This window comes from Suricata suricatta, chromosome 11, assembly GCF_006229205.1.
Source record: "Suricata suricatta isolate VVHF042 chromosome 11, meerkat_22Aug2017_6uvM2_HiC, whole genome shotgun sequence".
Taxonomy (NCBI): domain Eukaryota; kingdom Metazoa; phylum Chordata; class Mammalia; order Carnivora; family Herpestidae; genus Suricata; species Suricata suricatta.
This window is the reverse complement of record NC_043710.1, coordinates 48,330,738-48,356,562: the sequence shown is the minus strand read 5'-3', so window position 1 is coordinate 48,356,562 and position 25,825 is coordinate 48,330,738. Positions and strand designations below refer to the sequence as shown.

The 25,825-nt window shown below is 37.3% G+C and overlaps 1 protein-coding gene across 6 annotated transcripts in view; it reads right to left on the bottom strand.

Moving 5' to 3' along the window:
- The window catches only part of STK33 (serine/threonine kinase 33), a 153,963-nt gene that overhangs the window by 40,972 nt on the left and 87,166 nt on the right, over positions 1-25,825 (bottom strand). For all 6 annotated transcript variants that reach the window (XM_029956970.1, XM_029956973.1, XM_029956968.1 and 3 more), the window contains 6 exons: positions 20,685-20,798; positions 18,436-18,540; positions 12,707-12,845; positions 10,252-10,340; positions 8,066-8,150; positions 1,597-1,672 (listed from right to left, as the gene is read on the bottom strand). In XM_029956970.1, the coding sequence (XP_029812830.1) occupies positions 1,597-1,672; positions 8,066-8,150; positions 10,252-10,340; positions 12,707-12,845; positions 18,436-18,540; positions 20,685-20,798 (608 nt within the window). The remainder of the gene's footprint in view (positions 1-1,596; positions 1,673-8,065; positions 8,151-10,251; positions 10,341-12,706; positions 12,846-18,435; positions 18,541-20,684; positions 20,799-25,825) is intronic.

Here is a 25,825-nt window from a genome sequence, read left to right as displayed (position 1 = left end):
GGGGAATGCATATACATAATGAGTGCAGTGACTGCTGGGGCAGACAGTAGGAGTTAGAGAAACAGAAGGTGTTCATGTTTGAGCTGGAGGACCCAGGAGAAAGGTTAGTAGAGCAGTAAAAGAACATTCTAAGTAGAAGGAACTGCATGAGCAAAGACCCAGAGACATGTGACACACTGTATGTGAATCATAAAGAGTGGCCTGTGTGGCCATAGCATAGGGAAGGGGCATGGGAATACACATCTAGCCCAAGACTGGAAAGGCATGCTGGTGCCCGGTCATGAAAGACTCGCTCTCATGCCATGCTGGGAGGCTCTGACACTTTTCTGTAACAAGGGAGAATTATCAGACACTGTGAATCAGAAAAGTAGTGCCATCAGATTTGAGATTTATTTTTTTTAATATAATGTATTGTCAAACTGGCTGACATACAGTGTGTAAAGTGTGCTCTTGAGTTTTGGGGTGAATTTCCATGGTTCATCGCTTATGTACCATCCTCAGTGCTCATCTCACCAAGTGCCCTCCTCAATGCCCATCACTCATTTTCCCCCCACCTGCCCATCCACCTTCAGTTTGTTTTCTGTATTTAAGAGTCTCTTATGGTTTGCCTCCTTCCTTCTCTGTTTGCAACTAATTTTTCCCCTTCCCCTCCCCCATAGTCTTCTGTTAAGTTTCTCAAGATCCACATATGAGTGAAAACATATGATATCTGTCCTTCTCTGACTGACTTATTTAGAAAACCCTGACAACAATGTGAAGGATGAACTAGGGAGGGAGACCAGGGGCATGAAGAACAGTCAGAAAGATGTTGTAATATTCTAGAAAAGGGATCATAAAGGGGAAGTGATACCAGTGAAAAGAAACCAAAGAATTTCCTTTCCAAAGGAAAAATGAACAGGACATGGGTTTGATTGAATCTTGAGAGTGAGAAAGAATCAGTGATGTTTTCAGTAGCCGTAAGAGGATTAGGAGCTATGGACTACTCCCTTGATCCTGGGCTTAACTTCTGTCTAATTAGCGTCCACTGCTCACATATGTCCTGTCCATAGGACAGCTCAGTGCCAGGTCCTAGTACTTGTCTCTATCTGATGAATCTCTTGAGAAAATATAAAGAAGCTTTCTGGTTTATAGCAAAGGATCAGAGAGGTGTTAAGCAAGAGTTCATTCAGTTCATGTCACGTATTCTAGCATTTATAGGTCAACAGAAAGCAAACCTGTATGTTATAAATTTATAGTATTAAAAACATACCTAATGGATGTAGCTGACAGCTAATAAGAGAGCTTTTAGAAGGACTTCCCTTATCACTTCCCGGCCTTTTGGCTAAGGTCAAGTGTAGAAGGACTTCCCAACTGTTTTTTCAGTCACTTTTTAAAAACTATATTATTGAGTCTTAATTTACAATCTGTGTCATTCTAGATTTTAGTTAGGGACTATCCGTTCATTTTATTTTTTTTAATTTTATTTATTTATTTATTTGCTCTTTTTTTAATCATTTATTGTCAAATTGGTTTCCATATAACACCCAGTGCTTCTCCCCACAAGTGCTCCCCACCATGACCGTTCATTTTAAACTGTACCTTCAGCAGGCTACTTACAGAATGTACATTATGACACCTATGCTCCAAATGTCACACTGCTGGCTGTAGTCGTGGGCATTGATAACTTCAGGGGCTGCCAAATAAGCAGAAATGAAATAATATTAATAATACAATAAACGAAGTTTAAACGCTTAAACACAAAGCATGAAAAATGTGCTGATGTGTTGTAATTTATTCCCCCACAGGGAAAAAGAGAACCAACAGCAGATGTTAAATGAATAATGTACAGGCCTTAACAATTGATGTCACTGGACCCTCACTCCTGTCATTTAGCTTCTAATGGAATGATGGCATATACTGGGTAACTAAGTGTACTATTCTTCATTCCTTTGAAATTGTTAAGAAATGATTTTGCAAAGATTGTGGAAGTTATAGTAGAAGACAACAATATCTCTGTTCCTTTCCAAAAATAGAATTGAATACATGCCTGAAGTGGATATCATTTAAAGCAAGCCCAATATGTGGAAATCTGGATTCACAGAGAAACTAAGAGAAATGGTTATAAGTCACTTTAGTAAAATAACAACAACAACAACAACACAGCACTCCTGTGACAGAACACAAATTATTTTCCACATGTTCTAAATGAGAAAACTCAGGCAAAGAGAGAGCTCCTACAGCCTACTTGGATCAAAAAGCCAAGTAGGACAAGATGTCGGTACTCTGAGTCCCCAACGCTGTGCTCCATACTTTATATTGTGTTCACATAGGGCTCCTTTAAACAAGCTTCTCAAAATAGTTGTTTTTTCTTCCTTTTCTTTTCTTTTTTCTTTTTTACTTTAAGGGAGCACATTTTAATGATTAGATTACTTTATGATGGCTGGCTTTTAAAATTGCTTTAAAAATGTCACATATGATATTTCAGGAATAGCCTATTATGCCTCTATGGTTAGGGATCAAATATCTTAAGGAAAAAGAAAGAATAAAACAATAATAAACTTAAAAAAATAAAACATAGGTATATATATTCCAGAAGAACTTTGGTGTTTACAAAGTACTTTTCTATAAATTATGTTATTTGTATAAATCATGCTATGAATCTTGGGATGGGTGTCTGGCTCACTTTGCCAGTGGAGAACCTAAGGTTCAGACTTGCCTACTGTTACACAGCTACAGAGTGCCCCCCACAGAAAAAGTGTTTAGAAAAGTTTCATTCTCCTGCCTCCCACCCCACTTTTGTAACTACTAAAAGAAAATGGAATTTCACTTCCTCTGCCTGTTGTCAAAGGAACTAAAAAGCAACAAAAAGGAACCAAAATGTAAAGAGAAGAATGAGTAAAAGCTCAACTACAGATAATTAACAAAACTGGGTAATTCATTTCCAGATCATTGAAAATTAATTAGTATCTTCCTTTAAGCAACTACTTGTGGTCCTTAACTCTACTTAAACTCTTTAAATACGGAATCATTAAAGTTCAAGACGCTCTGTGGCCTTGAGTCAATGACAACGGCAAGTCTGTGATGCAGTTCCATGAAAACCCTCCGCGCTGGGCGCCCCACAAAGCAGGGGCCAGGATCCTGGGCCTTCGTCTTTCAGAGCCGTCTTAATTACCAGGGGCATTTCCACGCGCTCTGCCATCACAGCCCTCACAGGGAGAAGGAGGCCCGAATGATGGTGCCAGGGAGCCATTTAGGAAGTCAGCAAAGCTCTACCAACCATCTGTCTTCTCTCTTGTTCTCTCACTTGTTATCAGCGTAGACAGCTAATAAGCAGGCATAAAACTCAGGGTGCTTGGATGTATTTTCCCCATGTAACTACAGACCAGATGTCTTTTGCCAACGGGAGGATATGAACAGAATCTAAAGTAGCCTTTTCCCAAATAAGATAGAACAGTTTCGAAACTTTATATATCAAGTAGGCAAAAAAAAACAAAAAACAGAAAACAGAACTATGTATACTCCTCAGCAATAGAAATGAAAAATCCACAGATACGACATGGGTAAGTCTCAAAATCATGACACAGAACAGAAGAAGACAGACACAAGAATGTACACTGATTCAAATAAAGTTCTAAACAAGCAAAACCAGGCTTTAGTGATTAAAATCATCAGAGATTGCTGGGATCTGGGTGGGAGACTGACAGAGAGTGACACGAATGAATTTTTCAGGGCAAAAGAGATGTTCTATACCTTCATTGGGGTGGTGATTATTATAAGCATCTGCATTTGTCAAAACACGTTGAGCTTTACACTTAAAATCTATGCATTTTATTGTGATCAATAAGGTAAGATTTTTTTAAAAGAAATCTATAAAAGGTACAAAAAGATTTGTCAAAGCCCTATCTTGGTGGATGATTTTAACAACTCTCTCTCTTAAACATCAACAGAAGCAAACAAAATTAAGTTAATAATATGGGAAGTTTGAATCATAAAGGTATCACATTTGATTTTATAAATACGCACACAGAGAAATTGTTATGGTCAACAAACCAAGAATATATACGTGTTCTGAATATCCAGTGCAACATTTGCAAAACCCAACTATGTGGTCAATCACAAAAAACAATTCCTAGAAGCTAAAAACCATTAAGTCACAATTGCTCAGGACAATGAGGAAAAACAGGCAGAAAAACCAAAAGGCTAGGAAAACTAACACATATTCACATGAACATCAAACATATCCCAACCACCTGGGAAATTCTAAGAGCATTTCCAAATGATTCTTGAATTAAAGAAGGCTGAAACTAAAATGATAGACTATCAAAAAATAAATAATAGAAAGAACACTGTTTAGCAAAAGAAATGGTCAAAGAAATATTCAGAGGAAAATACATAGAAAGTAAGAAGACTGAACATAAATAAGCATTTAGCTTAGGAAGCTAAATAAACCAAAAGAAAATATAAAGAAGGAATTCAGAAGGATAAATGCAGAAATTAATGAAAAAGCCAACAAAATAACATCAGACTTAAGCTGGTTCTTTGAAAGCCCAATAAATTGTCCTAATCACTAACAAATTTGATCAAGAAAAAAAATTATTAGTATTATTACAAGAGCTTAAATTGGGTACTAAGTGGCAGGTAATGTGCTAAGCACTTGACATATGATTTCTCTTTCAATTCTCATGTCAACCTGATAAAACAGACATTATTATTACCACCCTAAATACATCCTCCCCCTTCCTTGGTTTATTTTTCTTTCTTAGCACTTCTCTCTAACACCCCAGATAACACCATTTTACTTTTTTATTTTTGTTTAATGTTTGCCCCAACATGATATTCTTTTATATTTCTTCACTGCTATGGTCCCAATATCCAGAGCAGTTCCGACACAAAGTAGACACTCAAAAATTGTTTGATAAATGGATGACACACTCCCCATTATACAGATGTAGAACTGCAACAAAAGCAGTCAGGTTGTTCGCCCAGGTGTGAGTGACAGAGCTGGAACCCCAAGTCAGCCAGGTGATGCAGGACATATTGCTACTATGACATCATCTGGCCTCCTTAAAAAATGTTAGGAATTATTAGGGGGATAGAACCACAGATACACTGGAGAATTAGCAAAGTATAAGTGTAGGGCACCTGGGTAGCTCAGTCAGTTAAGCACCCAACTTTGGCTCAGGTCATGATCTTGCAGTTGGTGGGTCTGAGCCTGGCATTGGGCTCTGTGCTGACAGCTTGGAGCCTGGAGCCTGCTTCAGATTCTGTGTCTCCCTCTCTCTCTGCCCCTTCCCTGCTCACACTCTGTGTCTTTCTCAAAAATAAACATAAAAATATTTTTTTACTTAAAAAAGGAAGAAAATTATAAGTGAATATAATATGTACATTTATGCCAATAAACCTTAAAATCTCAACATAATGAACAATTTTCTATCAAAACAATTCAAGAAGGTGTGGAAAATGTGACTAACCCAGGATAAATTGAAAATATAACAGAAATTTAATCTACTAAATGGGACCAGGACCAAAATTAAGAGGAAATTTCATCAAACTATTAATGAATAGATACTTTCTGTCACTTAGCAGTTAATGAGCATATCATTTTATTTTTTAAACAGTGTTAGTATAACCCTAACATCAAAAAAGGCAAGGACAGCACAAAAGAAAGAAAGCTACATTCAAAGTTCCTAAATTAAGTGGTGACAAGTTGAATAAAGCAGTATATTAAACCAAGTGGAGTTTAATAATTCAAAGGTGCAAGGATAGTTCAAGATTTTAAAAACCAATTAATGCAATTATTTTGCTAATAAATATAAAGAGAAAAAATATATAATCATCTCTTAGATAGAGATTTGAATAGACATTTTTATCAAAGAAGTTTATGAATAACTAATAGCTACGTGAAAAGATGCTCATCCTCATTGGCCATTAGGAAAATTAAATAAGCACATTAAAAACCACGGTGAGATACCACTTCACCCTCACTACAATGGCTATAATTACAAGGAAATGTAATTATCAAGTGTCAGCAAAGATAAAAAGAAACTGGAGTTCTCATACCTACATGCTAGTGGAAAGGTAAAATGTTATAGCCACTTTGTAAAGCCATTTGGCAGTTTCTTGAAAACTTAAACATAAATAATCTATGACCCAGCAACTTCACTTCTAGGTAGTTCCCAAAGAAAATGTGTCCACACAAAAATTTGGACCCAAAAGTTCATAGCAGCATTATTCATGATGGCCCCAAACTGGACACAATCTGTGTGTCCATCAGCTAACAGATGAATGAGAGGTGGCCTATGTATGCAACAGACAACTGTTCCGAAACACAGAGGGACAGACTATGGCTACAACAGGAAGGTACTGCAAAAACATTACACTTAAGTAAAAGAAGCCAGACATAAAAGACAACATATGAGTCTATTCATACGAAATGTCCAGGAAAAGTCAGAGAGGCAAAAAGATTAGTGGTTACCTGGGGCTGGGATGGGAATGAGACTTAGCACAAATGGGCAGGAGGCAATTTTCTGGGGTAGAATTATTCTAAAACTGGACTGTGGTGATGCTTGCACGAGTCTGTGAATGCAGGAAAAATCACTGAATGGTATGCTTTTTATGGCATTTAAACTGTACTTCAGTAAAGCTGTTAAAAATCACACTTGGAATAAAGGTAAACTGTTGCTTTACAAAATATATTTAATTGGTATTCTTTATGATGTGCCATTTGATGGCAATAAAATTGGATAAAAAATGGAAAGAAGCAAAACACACACATGATTTCAGCACGAATTCACAAAGCCAATAACTAAGTTTGGGGTATGATTACCTAAGAGATATAAACAACTATAAGAAGAGTCCAGAAAACCAATAAAAACTATAATCTTTAAAGATAGGAACTGTGAGAAAAATAGTAAAACAATGAAATTATTTGACCTAGGAAGAGAAGAAGTAGCTTGATTACAGGACCATTAAGTCAAATTCTGGCACACTCAGACTGCTCAAGTTTTTTTGTAATTGGAGTATAGTCATACAACATTATATTAGTTCCAGGTGTACAACACAGTGACTTAACATTTGTATATATTACTGAGTGATCATCCCAGTGAGTCGAGCCACCATCTATCACCACACAAAGTTATTACGATGTTATTGACTATATTCTCCATGCCGTACTTTACATCCCCGTGACTTACTTTATAACTGGAAGACTGCAACTCTTAATACCCTTCGCCTGTTTTGCCCATCACCCCCAAAACTACCAGTTTGTTCTCTGTATCTACGAGTCCGTTTCTGTTTTGTTTTGTTTATTTGTTTCTCTTTTTGAGATTCCACACTTATGTGAAATCATATGGTATTTTCCTCTCTCTGTCTGAGTTCTTTAACTTAGCTTAATGCCCTCTAGGTCCATCTGTGTTGCGCAAAAGGCAAAATTTCATTCCTTTTCATGGCTGAGTACTTACACATACTCAAACATACCACATCTTTATCCATTCATCTATTGATGGACACTTAGGCTATTTCCATAGCTTGGCTACTATAAATAATGCTGCAATGTACATGGAGGTGCACATATCTCTCCAACTTAGTGTCTTCATTTTCTCAGATAAATACTCATAAGTGGAATTATTGTATCACATGACATTTCTGTTTCTAATAACCTCCACACTGTTTTCCACAGTGGCTGCACTGATCTACATTCTCACCAACAGTGTACAAGGGTTCCCTTTTCTCTACCTCCTCACCAACACTTATTATATCTTGTCTTTTTGACAGTAGCCATTCTGACAGGTGTGAGGTGGTATCGCATTATGGTTCTGATGGGCATTTTCCTGAGGATGAGTGATATTGAGCATGTTTTCATGTGTCTGTTGGCCATATGGATGTCTTCCTTGGAGAAGTGTCTATTCAGCTCTTCTGCCCACTTTTTAATTGGATTGTGAATTCAGTGGTGAGTTTTAGGAGTTCTTTCAAATGGCTCAAGTTTTCATCTACATTAGTTGTTCTACTTCTTTATATCATTTTAAATGATTTAAAAATCATTTTAGAAAGATCATTTTAAAAGATCGTTTTAAATCTATGAACGTACCCATATAGATAGGAGTCCCACACGTGGTCTGTAGCATGGCTTCACTCCTGCCTTGCTTCTTCACAGATAAGCCAAAGTCAGTCACCTAGAAGAAGAGACCCAGTCACCTGTTTTCCCGTCCCAGAGTTCAGTCATTCTGAAGGCAGGAATTCTACCACATCGTAATTGCGCTGTATTTAATTCAGGGATTCTTGAGGATGGAGGTGCTTTATCTGTATTACTAATAAGGACCTTGATTTCACCCTTCCACCCCTCTTTGAGAAGAAGAAAAACCTTGGTAAAGAGAAGCTTGGTTTCTCCTATCTGGAGCAGACACCCATGACATCGATTGATTGCTCCTTCTAATTAAACACACCAGCTCAACATGGGAAGTTCTATTGTGAAAGAAGGCCTTAGCTTTTTCAGATAAACAAAAGTTAGTTTTTTTAGCAAAAGTTATTTTTAAAAACCTCTTTCATTGTAAAATGCATTCTGGCCTTAGTAGGTTTACTCTCTATTTTTCTGACACTCAAGCTCTGTTCCAGTTTCAAGCACCGTTATAAATGCAATCATTATCCTTGGCAGCACTCACAGAAACTGCCTCCTTTTTATAATTATTTATAAGACACTATCTCTGGTAAATACTCTTTTCTTTACTATGACTTCCTTTGTGTTTCTAGAGTATACTAATTAAAACAATTACGACGCTGTTAAAAACTACAAGAAGCAAATTAACGGGGAAAAATGACTGTGGAGCTACAGATACACAGGAGGCCCTGCTGCTGCAACTCCTCTCTTCCTGCTCTGTTCCAATCATGGTCAGGACACAGTCGGTTATTAAATATTCAGTGTGTGCCCTTGGTCTTGTCTCCCAAGTTGGAACAGCCTTGGGCTGAAAGCAAAAAAACAGGCACATTCATTGATCATACAACCAAAGATAGGCTCTTGTTCCACAGACACTGAATGCAAAGTTTCCAGTGCCTTCTGGTGTAAGAAAGCATGTGATAGCATTCCTATCAGCATGTGATACCACTATTTTTCTAAATAGAATAATCGATTTCTCCAGGAGTTTTCATAATTATCTCACTTGCAGCATTATAATATGTATCTTTCTTCACAGAAAATCTACACAGATATCAAATATACAGAAGGTTTTATGATCAATTCAGTTCTTTAGAGAGCACTCATTCCCTCATTTACCAAATATTAAGTGAGCACATACTATGTTTTCAGGAGTTACTCCAGGTACCAACAGTGAATAAAACATACATAATTCCTGCCCACACAGAGCTTAAAATGAAAATATCCAAGAATATTTATTTACTTTGGTAAAACAGCAATGCTGTTAAACTCACTTATATTACATTGGGATTTAGCTCCTGCAGCAAAATGAGTTACTCACAGACAACATTTTATTCCTAAATTAACACACTCATATTTTGAAAGCAGCCACTATTAAAGTGCTAAGTAATAAATAATGTATCCTATCATTTATTTGACATTAAGGAACACTTAATTTGAATAAAATCTTGAAGAATAAACACTTGGCACATTAATTGTGCTTAGGACATAAATATTAATACCCAGGAAAATTTTCAATGAGAAATACAGACTTTAGCGTTAATTTTGTATCAAAGGCAGAGCCAACGTGTTTTTTTCCTAAATCAGTAACACATTTACATCAAATTACCAAGCATAAATTTGAAATTAATTAGAATTCAGAGCATCTGTTTGCTTGCTATTAACTAATGATTTAGAACCATCCAAATGAATATGTACTTTAAAAAAGATTAAATAGCACTACTTAACTTGTAAAATTAGTCTTGTCAGTTACAACCTTTTTCTCTAAAAATTTTGTTTTTATTTTATTCTGTTTTAATTTTTTTTTAATGTTTACTTATTTTTGAGAGAGAGAAAGAACACGAGCTGGGGAGGGGCAGAGAAAGGGAGACACAGAATCCAAAGCAGGCTCCAGGCTCTGAGCTGTCAGCACGGAGCCCAACATGGGGTTCAAACTCATGTGAGAGATCATGACCTGAGCCGAAGTCGGAAAGTTAATCAAGCCACCAGGTGCCTAATTTTAATTTTTTTAGCACAAGACACTTATTTTTTGGCTGCTCAAAAGCTTCCAAGAAGAGGATGTACTTTGCCACTTTGCTATCAAACTGTTTATAGGCAAATATTTACGACAACTTCTAATATCTTACCTTTATGTTTAAGTTTATTTCATTGTTATCATCAATAAAGCTGCTTTTGACCAATATGTTTTCCAGTTTTAGATCTCTATGTACTATATCTACCAAGAAAATAAACAACAAATTAAATGAATAGTGAATGAGGGAAAATTAGAGGGGACATAAATGAAACAAATGTATATATAAATTATTTGACAAGTTAGTGTCCACTGTTTAAAACTTTGGGAAAAAAATAAATAAATAATAAATAAATAAATATATACATACATTAAAAGCTTCAGGGAAGGCCAAGCCTAATTCTGTCCTGTTCTATTCCCTTATATTCAAGTCCCTTTTTTCCACCATTTAATCTTAAGGGGCCATTTTCTTTGACTCCCTTCTCTCCCCCATCCCTCTACTGGCCTAGCAGACAGGCTTCATGACAGGTGGCCTAGTGAGCAGGACAGAGGATCCTGCCCAAAGTTAGGTGTTCCCAGGAGGAGGGAGAGAATCGTAGTTACAAACCTAGTAATGTTTCCCATATCCTGAGGTCTTCAAATAGAGGTTTACATCTTTACTTCCATGCATACATTAGTGCCAATATAAACATTTAACATACTGCAACTTGACTACATGTATACAAACTGCACTCGTTTCAATATATTTTTCTACAACATAAGCACAAACTTTACAACTCTTTATGTGTTAAAATAAAAAGCAAAAAACGAAAACCCCAAGAGACAAAATCTCCAGTTAAACATGTCAGACAGACCTCAGGTAGGATTTTATATACATACAAATAATCATGTACCAAACATTTCCTCTGCAAGTAACTAATTCAGTTCAGATCCACAGCAATCATTTCCCCAGATTTAAAAAACGTATATGTTTAATTGCTGGAAAAATGTAGCTGAAGAGCCCTGGACTGGCAATTCTACCTAATCATTTATAGTTCCCTTACACAGTTCCCAGCCTGTGTTTTTGGAATTTTTATTGTTTCCATTACTTTGCTTATCTCTTCTGACATAAATAGCACACAATAAGTCTCCCTACTGCCTCCATCGTTCTTCTTTTTAATGATTTTCTTTGCTATTCTCACCCACTTCAGAATAATTTTATCAAGTTCCATGAAAAATCCCACGGAAATTTTGGTTGCCATTATACTGAATTTATAGCTCAATGTGGGAGGACTGACATTCGTATAGTATTAAGCCTTTGATTTCCTGCCCTTGCAAAAATTGTTGCCCCTGCATGGAAAGCCCTCCTATCTTTTTCGTCTGAGTTTGTATTCCTCAGTGCAAATTTTCTTTCCACTGTGAATCCTTCTCTGACTTTTCAGGTCAACTGAGGCACTTCTGTTCCTAGGCTCCTTGCACTGTACCTGGCTCTCCACTAGAGAAATGGTCACATTGAATTACAGTTTGCTTTCTGTACTCAATTTCCCACTAGTCTGAATTTCTTAAGGGGTGGGGGCCTTGTCTTTTCATCTTTCTAATCCTGGGTCCGACCACATGCAGAAATTGCTCAGGAGATATCTGCAGAATGGACCCCTGGGCTCTACTACTAGCTCAGCCACACCTCACCAGGTCACTTCACCTCTCCGGAACAAACTCTTCTCTCATCTGTATAATGAGAAGGTGTTAAAGTCACGTGTGAGCCAAACTAACCTTGAAGAACAAAAAGAGGAGCCTGAGAAATAGCAGTGGCAATAACATCAAAGACGAGTAAAGTGATTAGACTAATTCTTACGTGTGGCTCTTTAGGCAGTGAAGCTACTCTGTATGATACTAGAATGGTAGACACACGTCATTATACCTTCGTCAAAACCGACAGAATGTGCACCACCAGGAGTGAACCCAGATGTGAACTATGGGCTTTGGATGATAACTGTGTCGGTGCAGGCTCAGCAGCGGTGACACGCGTACCACGCTGGTGGGGTGTTGCCAACAGGAGGCGGCTGTGTATGTAGGGACAGGGGTAGACGGGCTATCCTTGCAACTCCTGCTCAATTTTGCCACAAACCTAAAACTGCTATAAAACAAAAAACAAACAAAAATGCCTAGAATATAGAGATTTTATTTAGTTCTTATTTAAATTCCAGTTAGTTAGCACACGGTGTGGTACTAGTTTGAGGCGTATACCCATAGTGATCCAACACGTCCATATAATATAAGCATTTTGAAATTTCACTTTAATTATTGACTTGCCTACTTTTGTTTTGATAAGATTAGCAGCTTTTCAAACTGCTGAATAGAAATATTCAACCTTGTCCGTGTACACTGTGATTGTATACCTGCTTTGTTTCTAATTAAAATATATTTATTATATTTTATTAAAGTTTTAAAAAATTTAGGTAGGTTTTAGATAAAATCTTCTATTTTAGTGGGGATTGTTTCTGTGACTATGAATCCTTACTACAATCACCCTTAAACAGAAGTGCTATCTGCATTCATGGAGTCAATGGGTCGGAGGACCCTCTTCCTCTCACCTTTATTGTGAAGATATGCTATAGCTGATGCGAGACTCTGAATGATCCACCTCGTCTCATTCTCTGAGAAATGCCCTTTCCTATCCAGGATTTCTTTGAGTTCTCCATCCTCACACAGCTCCATCACCAGGTACATTTTCTGACATTATATTTTTAAAAAGAGAGAGAGGGGGGACAAATTATACAGTTGAGGATTTTTTAAATGTTTGTATTGCACATACATGGTAGAAATATGATCACAATCTAAATCGCCAATCTACTCATTCCAAATCATTTATTACCTATAGTGCACAAGATACTGCGCAGGATGCCAGACGAATGATGAGGCATAAGGTATATTTCTTAATCCTGAAGGAGCTCGCAGTACAGTTAGAAATACAATCTTGTATGGCACATGCTAACCAAAGAGGTACAGCCAAAACGCCACGAGGTTTCAGAGGAAAGGAGCCTCTGTTTAATGAATGCTCACTGAGGAGGTGACATTAAAGGCAGGTCTAGATAACTGAATCGGGACTTACGGTTAGAGAATGGGGGTGAGAACAGGTTTGACACACGGTATTTGCAAACACTCCAAAGAGTGAAACAGCACTGGCTGTTGAAAGAACAGGTCTCTCAGTGTTAATGGCACTGGGAGTTTGGTAGGGCAGAGAACAGTGGAGTGGTGAGGGGTGAGGCTTGGAAAAACAGGTTAGTGCCAAGATTCTTGGAGGTCACACAGAGGAATTTGCATTTCCCCCCATATGCAGCAAGGAGTCACTGAAGTCTTTTAAGCTGGTGTCTGGAGTTGGGGGGAAAGGTTGTAATACCGTCAATTTTGCATTTCTAAATGAACACTCTAATGGTGATGTAGAGCAGGGCTCAGCAAACTTTCTCTCTAAAGGCCTGATTCAGATAGTAAATATTTTTGCGTATGCAGGTTGCACAGTCACTTTTGAAACTATAACAGCAGCCATAAACAACACAACAGATCTATGGACTCTGAAATTTAATATGCCATCAAATATTTACACTTTAAATTTTTTCAGCCATTTAAAAATATAAAGAACTTAGCTTATGGGCCACAAAAGGAAATAGCAGCACACCAGATTGGGCTTGCATGCTATAGTATGCTGGTCTTTGTTTATGGGGGGTGGATGTGAGGCACAGAATGGCCACAAGAAGGGGAAGAAGCAAAATACATGAAAATTTCCTAGGAGGAAGAAAGAGCGGGACTTAGTAACTAACTGGGTGTATAAAGGAAAGAGCCAGGGGTGACGTGCCTCTTCCATATTCGCTGTTTCTGTTGAAGCATATTAAGACCACTTCAGGTTTTCTAGAAGTCAAGCCATTTCTTGAGTCAAAAACATTCACAGCCAACTAAAATGCAAGTCTTTTTCGTACCTATTGCTATTCAGACATAGACGACCTTACACGTCTCTATACCATCCTCTGCTGCTAAATTTTTGTAAATTTTTTTTAAGATTTGGGGGTTTGGTGAATACTGAGAACAAACTGAGGGCTGATGGGGGAGGCGGAGAGAAGAAGGGGGGTGATGGGCATGGAGGAGGGCACTTGTAGGGAAGAGCACTGGGTGTTATAGGAAAACCAACTTGACATTAAACTATAAAAGAAAAAAATTAGGGAGGTTTGATTTTATTCTACAGCCACTACTAATGCAACTTCTGTGATCAATCAGCAAGCAAGAAAACAGGAATAGAAGATTAACACCCTTTCTTCCAACAGTCAAAATTCAGATTCACTAAACCTCAGGCTGCTTTGGAATTTCAAAAGTAACTAAAGAATTGTTCAAAGTCTAACACATAAATAAGCTTTTGAACTATATGTCATTTCCACTGATAGCATTCTAGGGATCATAAATGGTAAGTGAACTATTTGGAAAGCAAAGTTACTTTAGCAATGCTTACAACATAAATTGATGTCAAGTTTAAATATGTAAGTTGATAAAAGTTTTATTAATAAAAGTTTTTATAAGTCTTTTTATGATTGTTAGAAATAATTGTGTAGATCTGGAGGACATTTGGATTCACAAAAAACCATAACATAGTCTGACTTAGTGACAGTACTAATACCATGGTCTACCCAATCAGGTAACAATTTCCATTCATCTTTAAGATGGCTTCAGTAGAAGGTCTAGGTATTTGAGTTGGGGAGGGGAGGAGGCAGATCTGACCTGTGTGAATCAAGGGCCAGCAGTATATTAAAAAATAAAACAGAAAACAAAAACAAAAACCAAAAAAACATAACAAACCAATCACAGAAGATACTTTCCTTTGCCTTCAAACTATTCTAGATTTGGACTACCATTCTTGTGCCCAAGATGGAGTAACAGAGACTAGACTGACCCTCGCTTCTGAAACAACTTAAGAAATAAGCAAAATATATAAAAGAACAATTTTCAGATATTAGACATCAGGCAGCATAGGGTGATGATTCCTGAAAGAGGGGAAACACATGAGGCAAGCCCCATCCTAGCTACTGTCCAGAGAGAGTTTGTAGGCTATGAGGCAGTGAGAAGGAATACAAAGAGAGCCCAACACTCCCCATGAATTGAGAAAATTGAGCAGGGAGTCCAGGAAGGCCAAGGCAACTAAAGTTCACAGGGCAGAGTACCAAAAGAGGAGAAAGCTGTACACAGAGAAAGCTCCAGGCATTTGCAGAGGCTCCCCCTCAAGTCTTCAGCAGGGTACTGGTCAGTTTATGTGGATGAGGGAACTACCCAAAGGTGGGTAAAGAACCATGCAAGAGGAGCAGAGGGAACAACCACTGGAGTTTCCACATGGCTTGAAAGAGCTTGTATTCCCATCCGCCAGAGTGGGAAATCTCATAATTCACAGGGCATCAGGTAGAATACTCTCAAAGGGTCTTACTTCTTTAGTAAGAAAAAAAAATAGTCCTAGAACAAAGGCTGCTCTGATACCATCTAACAAAGCCTAAAGCAAGCTTCGTAAGTACCAGACCATTTCCAAATAAGCATGTCCTGCAATAAAGCTCAAGAGTAGTTATAAGAATATAAAAATTTCTAGCATCCTATCAAAAACTAACAGGCATATAAAGAAGCAGTAAAATATAACCCATAATGGGAAAAAAATCAGTCAATTAAAATTGACCTAGAAATGACATGTATGGTAAAAATAGTAGAAAAAAACACTAAAAGTTATTATAACTAAATTTAAGAAGGAGGAGTAAATATTGAGCATGTTAAGTAAGAACATGGAAGATACAGAAAAGAATCAAATCAAATTTCTATTAGAAAAGATAAATAGCATATATGATGTTACAGAAAAAGAGATTACTGAATCTGAAGACATCATAATGAAAAGTATGCTAAATAAAACAAAGAAAAAAGTAAGCTCTGGACAATATGAAGCAATATAACATTCTAACATGGGTACTTGTAATACAAGGCAGAAAAAATATTTGAACAAATGATGGCCAAAGATTTCCTTCAATTTGATAAAAACCATAAACTCACAGATCCAAGAGGCTCCATGAACCCCAAGCACAAGAATACTGAAAGGAAGGTACGATACAATCAAATTGCTTAAAACTGATGACAAAGAGCAAAACCATTCTATAAAAAATAACAACTCTTATACTGAAAAGAATAGACTTTTGGCATCATTGTCATAGACTGCTCCCATAAAGGGTAACTGTGGCCGTTCACAGTTATTAAGCACTCCTAATGAATCAAACATAATACATAACCCAAACAGACTATTTCTGCCTCAGAAACTGACAAAGGAAACAAAGGACAATAGCTAACAATTAGAGACAGATGCTTTATATCCATTTTCTAATTTAATCCTTCAACAACTATAAGGAATAAACCCACTGACCCAATCAAAGGATACGGGGAGGTGGAGTACAGTGAACTAAGCCTTTATTTTTTATTTTATTTTTTAATTATTTTTATTTATTTACTTATTTATTTTATAATAGTTTACTGTCAAATTGGCTTCCATATAATACCCAGTGCTTCTCCCAACAAGTGCCCCTCCATGACCATCACCCCCTTCCCTCCCTCCCCCTCCCCCTTCAGCCCTCAGTTCATTTTCGGTATTCAATAGTCTCTCATGATTTCTGTCCCTCTCTCCCCAACTCTCTTTCCCTCTTTCCCTCCCTATGGATTTCTGTTAGGTTTCTCCTGTTAGACCTATGAGTGCAAACATGGTATCTGTCCTTCTCCGCCTGATTTATTTCACTTAGCATGACACCCTTAAGGTCCATCCACTTTGCTACAAATGGCCAGATTTCATTCTTCCTCATTGCCAGATAGTACTCCATTGTGTATATATACCACAACTTCTTGATCCATTCGTCAGGTGATGGACATTTAGGTTCTTTCCATGATTTGGCAGAAGATCTGAACAGACACTTCTCCAAAGAAGTGAGGCTTTAATCAATGCCCAGCAATAGCACTGCTAGGAATTTACCAAAGGGATACAGGAGTGCTGATGCATAGGGGCACAAGTACCCCAATGTTCATAGCAGTACGTTGAACAGTAGCCAAAACATAGAAAGAGCCTAAACGTCCATCAGCTGACAAATGGATCAAGAAGATGTGGTTGATATATATACAATGGAATACTACATGGCAATGAGAAAGAATGAAATCTGGCCATTTATAGCAACATGGATGGAACTCAAGGGTATTTTGCTAAGTGAAATAAGTCAGGCAGAGAAAGACAGATACCATATGCTTTCACTCATATGTAGATAGGGAGAAACTTAACAGAGGACCATAGGGGAGGGGAGGTGGAAAAACAGTTAAGAAGAGGGAAGGAGGTAAACCATAAGAGACTCTTAAATGCTGAGAACAAACTGAGGGTTGATGGCAGTGAGGGAGAGGGGGAAATGGGTGATGGGCATGGAGGAGGGCACTTGTTGGGATAAGCACTGGGTGTTATATGGAAACCAACTTGACAATAAACTATATTTTAAAAAATAAACAAAAAAGAAGCAAGGTGAGAACACACAACCAAATGGGGTCAATACTATTATTAAACCCATTTTACAAATGAGGAAACTAAAGTATAGAGAGGTTGGGTAACATCATGATCTCATGGCTTATAAGGGGTGGAGTCAGGAGTTGAATGCACAGGCAATCTGACCCTAGAGTCCACACGCCTCACTGCTGCATTATACTGCCTCCAAGCAGAGAAACACCCAAACCCACAGGCACTAAACAATCTGGAGGCAGGATGGCAAATAACTCAGGCTTCAGAACAACTGTAAATAAAAATTTAAAGAGAAGAATGATAACATCTAGGGAAGAAGGAAGATTAAACACATTGGTAAAACACAGATGGTAAAATATCTTTTACACAGTGCCAAATATACCCATGCCAACTTTCTTATAAAGCGAACCTTGCAAAATTACAATGATATTCCAAAAGACTCCAATGGAGAAACCAAAGCCCAAAACAAAAGGAAAACCATCTCTAAGGAAGCTTTAATTACTATCTGTTTGCGTATGAAGTTGCTTCAATTATAAACGTTTGTTTTCAACAAGCCACCCAGAAATATCACTAAAGACATCAACCTAATCATCAGACACCTAATTATATAATCAATAATAAAAGTCCTCCAGAACGCCCTCATCAATCTCCAGTGACAGACACCTGCCACGGACAGGTACACCTGTGCCCTACAGGGGTTACTGTAGAAGGGAGTGATGTTCATCTGTAATAGTAACAACTTTCAAAGTGCAGCACCTAATCAAGCCTTACCTTAGGCGTCTCAATCACTTGCTCCAGATGTATGATGTGTTCATGTTTCACACTTTTTAGGATGTTCACCTCCCGTTCAAGTAGCTTCAGAGCAGAGCTTCCGGCCTTTCATAATGAGGATGCGTAGATTTCACATATGAATGGCACTACTACAAACCTCAATACCAAAGTTATAGTCATTTTTATAGTGTTTCCTATACTTTCTGAAGAAGTTCCCTTTTCAAAAGATAACATACAATTTATTTCCATGATAAGATTAGATTATGGCCCTTCTTTCTTTTGTCCATTTTTAAATAATATATAATTTGGCCTCAAGCCACATCTGTTTCTTGGAATGTTTCTAAAAATTAATTACAACATGGTCTCTCTCCCCTGAGAGAATGATTCCAGTTCTGAAAATGCCTTTGGCATTTCCTTCCAAATCATGTTAATCCTTTGATGTTAGCATAATAAAACCAAAATCTACTTTCCAGTGACATCATTTGGAGATGCTAAAAACAATATGATTTTTTGTTGTTTCGTTTTGTTTTGAATACATATATATGTATGTGTGTATACATATATATTTATTTATATTTATATATAAAAATAGGCAGTGAGATTCTACACCTAGGCCTGCACTACATCATTTCCTGATACTTCGATCTTCTGAGAGAGAGGGAGAGAGAGAGAGAGAGGACTCCAGCTTTATCTCCTCACATGTAACCTTTAACCATACCTGATGTCAAAAGGTAAAGACAAGCACATTCCAGGGAGCACAAGTCAAGGTGCAACTGATTTTCTACAAAGTCATCTAAGAAATTCTAGAAGAGCTTCTTCTACCCCCACCACTACTACCACCACCCCAATCATCACCCCTATTGATGTCTAAATTACCAGCATTGCCTTCATCCACATAAAAATATCCCTGAAAGGTCTTATCCCTTCTCCCCGCCCCCACCCAAAACCCCCCAAGGTTGGAAAATACGTAATAGGTCTTAAAGGACTGCAGAAAGATGGGTCACATGGCAAACTTTACCTGGTTAAAATTTTACCTAGAGTCATCCCTGCATCCAATTACCTTTACCCTTCAACCATGGCTGTTTCAGAGTGAGTAGGAAACTGCCTACCCATGATGCCCTAGGGTGAAAGTCACAATCTAAGTTTATCGTAGAGCATTAAGAGAAATAGTAACTGTGAGGAGTGAATTCCTATCTAGACTACACATGGACAGTTACCACAGTTTCTCCTAATATCAGTCTCAATACCATTCCTACCTTCCTCCCCAAATGGCCTAACCTGCATATAATACAGTAAAATATATTGTCCAATTCATATATTGGCTATATAAGTTAATTTTACTATAAATGCTCATCATCAGTATGTGTATGCGAGATTATGAAATCCTAAAGTTGCAAGCAGCTACCCTACTGTATAACCCTAAAATCTAACCCCTAACCCTCTGTGACACCAAAGGGGCAAAGGAAACAACATCCCCGTCGTATGATGGTTCTAGAATTCTAAAGATTTCTAGAAATAGGATTTACATGTTAGTTTATTAGAGAGAAATGGTAGGTAATTTGCTATAGTCTATTTTAAAGAATACATAAAAGTTACTGTTTCACATTGTAAATGCAATATTAATCATCACAAACCACCATCGTTTGTCTTTTGTCTTTGCCCAGGCACCGAGGTTTTTGATGATCAGGGATAAAGCCTGAGAAGCCAGACTCTCCCTTAAAGACAAGCCCAGTCTTGCCCACTCCAGGAGAAAGCCGGTGAGGAATACAGTGGCTACAAGTAAACAGTACAGTTGACAGTGGCTGAAAAAGTGGTTCAAACTGGAAGAACAAGTGGGATGAGACTTGGCTAACAGCGAGGAAATAGGGAATCAAAGGAGAGGAAAGGAGAAAAGTTGTTGCGAACCACACTGGGAGACAGTGCTGAGACTTAAGTCTAGCGAAGCCATCTCTAGTCCATGGCCCTACAGCCAGACAGACCGAGAATCAGCCCTTACCATCAACTCACTCTGAAAAACTTTACACTTATTCGGTTATATTGGTTATGTGAGTTAATCCTTCATGTGCTTTTCCCAGATACATGAGTTCAAGAATAGGTCCCTTCCCAGAAGGCTAGGGAATTGGTCACACTTCTCCAGGGGAAGAGCCCAGGCCCTGCCCTGAGAGTCAGCCTTCAGTGTGAAAACCATACTGCCGCCCCGCCCCGCCCTGGCACTGTACCCTCAGTGTGATGCTGTGACTAAGCCTTACCTTGTCTTTGTTCACTTTTTTAATCGCCCATTTACTTTCTGTTTCCTTGTCCACAGCTTCAATGACCATTCCAAAGCTCCCTTGTCCCAATATTCTTCCAAAGGTATAGATTTTCTGGATACAAAATAAGAGCTCCTTTGTCTCTTTCTGCCATTCATCAGGTATTACAAATGAACACATAATCCTGACAGATATCCAACCAAGGGAAGAGAGTTTCTGCTCCAGGGTAAGATCAAATAGAGGATGCTGCCTATTTGATGTTAATTAGCCAAAAATAAGTTTTGGCAAATTTCATTAAATGTCCCTTGCTGGAAAACCATGAACTCCCAAAGGAGAAATATGGAAAACATCAAAAATATAAAAATGAGTCTCCTACAAACTACAATACTAATGAAATGTCTTCGTAAGAAAAAGGAGGAATGAAATGTTAATGCATACATACATGTGTGCACAAAATGCATTCATCAAAGAAATTAACCCCAAATTCTGAGAGCTATATTATAAAATCAACATCTACTAACTGCTTTTCTGTTTACCAAGTAACACTTTTACTTTATTTCATTATTTCTATTAAAAATCACTTTATTGATTTTATTCCTTTTTTAAAAAAAAAAAAAGCAATATCTGACAGGAATTTTAATGTAAGTCAGTGCTGAGAAAAACCACCCATAGTAACTCTCTTCAGACCAAGAATCCTTCCACTTATTATGTAATTTCTGACAGTAACTACACTTACCATGACAAGCATAGCATAAAGAGTAGAACTGTCGAATTACTAAGTTGTACCCCTGAAACTGAAACTAACATAACATTGTACATCAACTACACTTCAACATTTTTTAAAATTTTGTTGTTCTTTATTTATTTTTTTATAATAGTTTATTGTCAAATTGGTTTCCATATAACACCCAGGGCTCCTCCCCACAAGTGCCCCCCACCATGACCAACACCCCCTTCCCTCCCTCCCCCTCCCCCTTCAGCCCTCGGTTCGTTTTCAGTATTCAATAGTCTCTCATGATTTGTGTCCCTCTCTCTCCCCCCAAGTCTCTTTCCCCCTTCCCCTCCCTATGGTCCTCTGTTAGGTTTCTCCTGTTAGATCTATGAGTGCAAACATATGGTATCTGTCCTTCTCTGCCTGACTTATTTCGCTTAGCATGACACCCTTGAGGTCCATCCACTTTGCTACAAATGGCCAGATTTCATTCTTTCTCATTGCCATGTAGTACTCTATTGTATATATATACCACATCGTCCTGATCCATTAGTCAGTTGATGGACATTTAGCTCTTTCCATGATTTGGCTATTGTAGAAAGAGCCACTATGAACATTGGGGTACATGTGCCCCTATGCATCAGCACTTCTGTATCCCCTGGGTAAATCCCCAGCAGTGCTATTGCTGGGTCATAGGGGAGTTCTATTGATAGTTTTTTGAGGAGCCTGCACACTGTTTTCCAGAGCGGCTGCACAACTTTTTAAAAAAAATCATAGTGCCTAGAACATAGTAAGCACTCAATAAAAGTTAAGATTATTAAAAATATAATAATAATGCACTGTTTTTGCCAACACCAGCATTCTGAGTCTCATTATAAAATTAAAAAAGAAAGCATGTAACTCATTTACACTTTCTTTTCTTGTGAATTTGGTTGGGGGAAGTCAGTCTCTTGATCCCAAACAATATCATGGTATTAATAAGACTTTCTGGACACATCATGTCTGGGGACTAGAATATGACAAAACATCTAAAGTAATGTCACTTAGGTGAAGCCTCTGCTGGGTCAGCAGAGAAAGCCTTTCCTGGAGATGCTACTCTATTTCTCTGCAACCATTTTTACCTTCGTGGTGCAAGAGAAATATTAGCTGCTAGTCTTCATATGTTCTTCTGCTTCCTGTCTTACTTTCATAAGATTCAATGTCCAACTCTTTACTTATCTCCTTCGTGAAAGGGTTCCCTAACTTTGCACCATGGTAATTGTTCCACTATTTTGACTTCCCACAACATGTATGCATTGGTACTCAAGCATTATTATTATTACTCTCTTTCTTACAAAAACTTTGGTTCATGTTTTTCTTCCAAGATGGTGTAGAAGCTTCAGAAGTTTCTTCTATATCCTTTAAAAAGCCTTCCCTGAAACTTTGTAGTGAAATATTCATGCTTAGCACATGGGAGAAAAAGAAGTAGGAAGAAAGGGAGGGAAGGAGAGAAGGAAGGAAGAAGATTGTTTGGCTTCAACATGTTAGACTTTCTTTAGATGGTTCCTTGTATACATATTTTGTACAAAAATGGATATAACACAATTCCTGTTTTCTCAGAATTTGTAATCTACTCAAGAGACAAGATTATCACTTAAATTATAAGTCTTAAGTTAAAAAAAATACAAATCAGCATTGGGACCAGAGACCAGAGCTAGAATACTGGGAGAACAGTGGAAAACATTACAAAAGAGATGGCTTTTGAGATCAGCCTGTGAGCGAACAAAAGCAAATAACCGAGAATCTTTTTTCTATAATCCAAGCAAACAAAGCAAGGAAGTCATTCCAAAGGAACAGTAGGGCAAATATGGAATGAATGAATGAGTAAATGAATCAATCAATCAATAAATTCAGTCAGCAAGCCAGCCAGCCAGGAACCTTCAGCGTATATACACCTGTAAGAAGAGAAGTGACAGACTGGCTAGGTGGAGTTGAACACTGGAGTAAGAGCTTTGGATTTATGCTCTTGAATGTTGTGAATAGCAATCCCTAGACTCACACAGGGTACATCCTGCCCAGGTGACGGTTCCCAAGACTGGACTTTCAGTGACTTATAATTACTTTGTCTCCTCCTTCCTACAACCACTTAATGGTGAGGATCAAAATCAGAAAAACTAAGATGACTAAAATAAGACAAAACATTTAATTTTTATTATATTAATATGGAACTCCCAACTATGTATTATGAAAATGAGTAAAATCTCAATTTAAATGGTCATTTATGCCTTTTGCTTTCCGCAGAACAAAATGACCTAAATTCTGTAACTATTTCCCCAATTTTTCTTGTCCTTTAAAAACTAAACTCTCATTTGCTCCTTTAACATACAGAAGCACAACCTGGACACAGTACTTGAACACTGTTTAGACGGAATGTTTTAAATGAGGAATGGATACAGAAATAGCCCTATTACCCAACTAGTTTTATAAAATACTCTTTTTCTTCAACAAACTGTTTTGACATCATTATATAGCGGTGAAAATAAAGAGAAAATTACTTCTTGTTTGTAATAATTTTAAGAGGATACTATAAAAATGGTAATGCAGATCTGTTTTTATTGACATAGAATGATACGGTGTAGAGTGTGAAAGCATGTATAATATGATCCCATTATGAAAATGTGGGTGTGTGAGGAGGCTGACTCTGGTGTTTGGAGAGATGGTTAAACATTAAGAAGAGCTATCACTGGGTAGTAGAAATTTGGATGACTATAATTCCTTTTTATAATCTTCCAAAATGTTGAAAAGCTTTAAAGTGATTCTGTCCACTTAATGGGATGAGAAAAACTTCACTTATGCTAGTTAAGGTTATTTCCTTAAAAATATGTATATATTTGAAATATTTCATAATTTAAAATGGGAAAAACATTGAAAAGAAAAAAGAATAAGATATGCAAAGAAAAAAATAAACGTAATAAATTTTAAAATTGGTTATATCTGGTTCATGAGTCTTATATTCTTCACTTTTCTATCTATATTTTCCTAATATTTTACAATGAACATATTTTGCTTTTTAAAAAGCTCTTATCAAGCACTGGGTGATATATGGAAGCCAATTTGACAATAAACTATTATAAATGGGAAAACAAAAGAAGTATTCAGAATTCAGGAAACAATAACTTGGGCATGAAATGAATTTTTAAGACTAACAAAAGCAATAAGCATCTACTAAAAAAATAAATAAAAATAAAAAAGCTCTTATCCCTAAATTTAAGATTCATCAGTTGTGGATTTTTTAAAAATATAGGTGACTTATCTATTTTTTGAAGTTTATTTATCCACTTTGAGAGACAGACAGAGAGAGTGAGTGGGGGAGAGTCAGAAAGAGAGGAGGAGAGAGGATCCCAAACAAATTCCATGCCATCATTGCAGAGCCGGATGCAGGGCTCGAACCCATGAACCATGAGATCATGACCTGAGCCAAAACCAAGAGTTGGTCACTTAACTTACTGAACGACCCAGGTATCCCTCTCAAAAATACAGGCCTTTTATTTAAAGTGGGAGAATTAAATTTTTCAAGTTAGAATTCACAGGAAGTTTTTCTGATCACTTCAAGTAAATTGCCAAACATCTCTTAAAGCAACTTTTGAAAATTATTTAATGTTGGGGCGCCTGGATGGCTCAGTCAGTTAAGAGTCCAGCTGTGGCTCAGGTCATGATCTCACAGTCCAGGAGTTTCAGTCCCGCCTGGGCTCTGTACTGACAGCTCAGAGCCTAAAGCCTGCTTCAGATTTTGTCTCTCTCTCTCTCTGCTCCTCCCCCACTCATACTCTGTCTCTCTCTCTCTCAAAACTAAATAAATCTTCAAAAAAAAGTTATTTAATGTTAATTCAGTTTTCTTCTTCTGATTGTTCTTATTGTGGTTCTTTTAATGTGATGTTAAGGAACACATTTTAATTTCTAAAATTGTGATAATATTTAAGCCATAACAATTAGAATCCTTAGAAGAGTAATATTGGTATCCATCCAATCACATGCTAGAAAAAATGTAAAGGTCCATGAGGGAAATTCTGGCCTCACTACCAGTCATCCAGGAAATGAATAGCCAAACCATTTCAAGTCATCTGGTCTTTCTCTGTGTCTTCAAGAGGTCTATACAAAGACTCCAAGATTGTTCTCAGCAACAGGCAAGACCTAAAGACCAAAACGTTCTCATTTTACTAATAAAAATGCCCTCTGTTTTAATGAAAGAGCATTTGGTCCATTAATAAGCATAAAAAATAATTAGTCTGCATTTTCTTTGGTAAAGACTTTGGCATACTTGAAACTGATACATTTTCTCTTTTCTTTTCTTTTCTTTTCTTCCTTTCCTTAGAGACTAATTTTTAAATAATTTTTGCCATTAACTCTTGACTTAAAAGTTCCTAGAAATTTCAGTTTGCTTTCTATATAC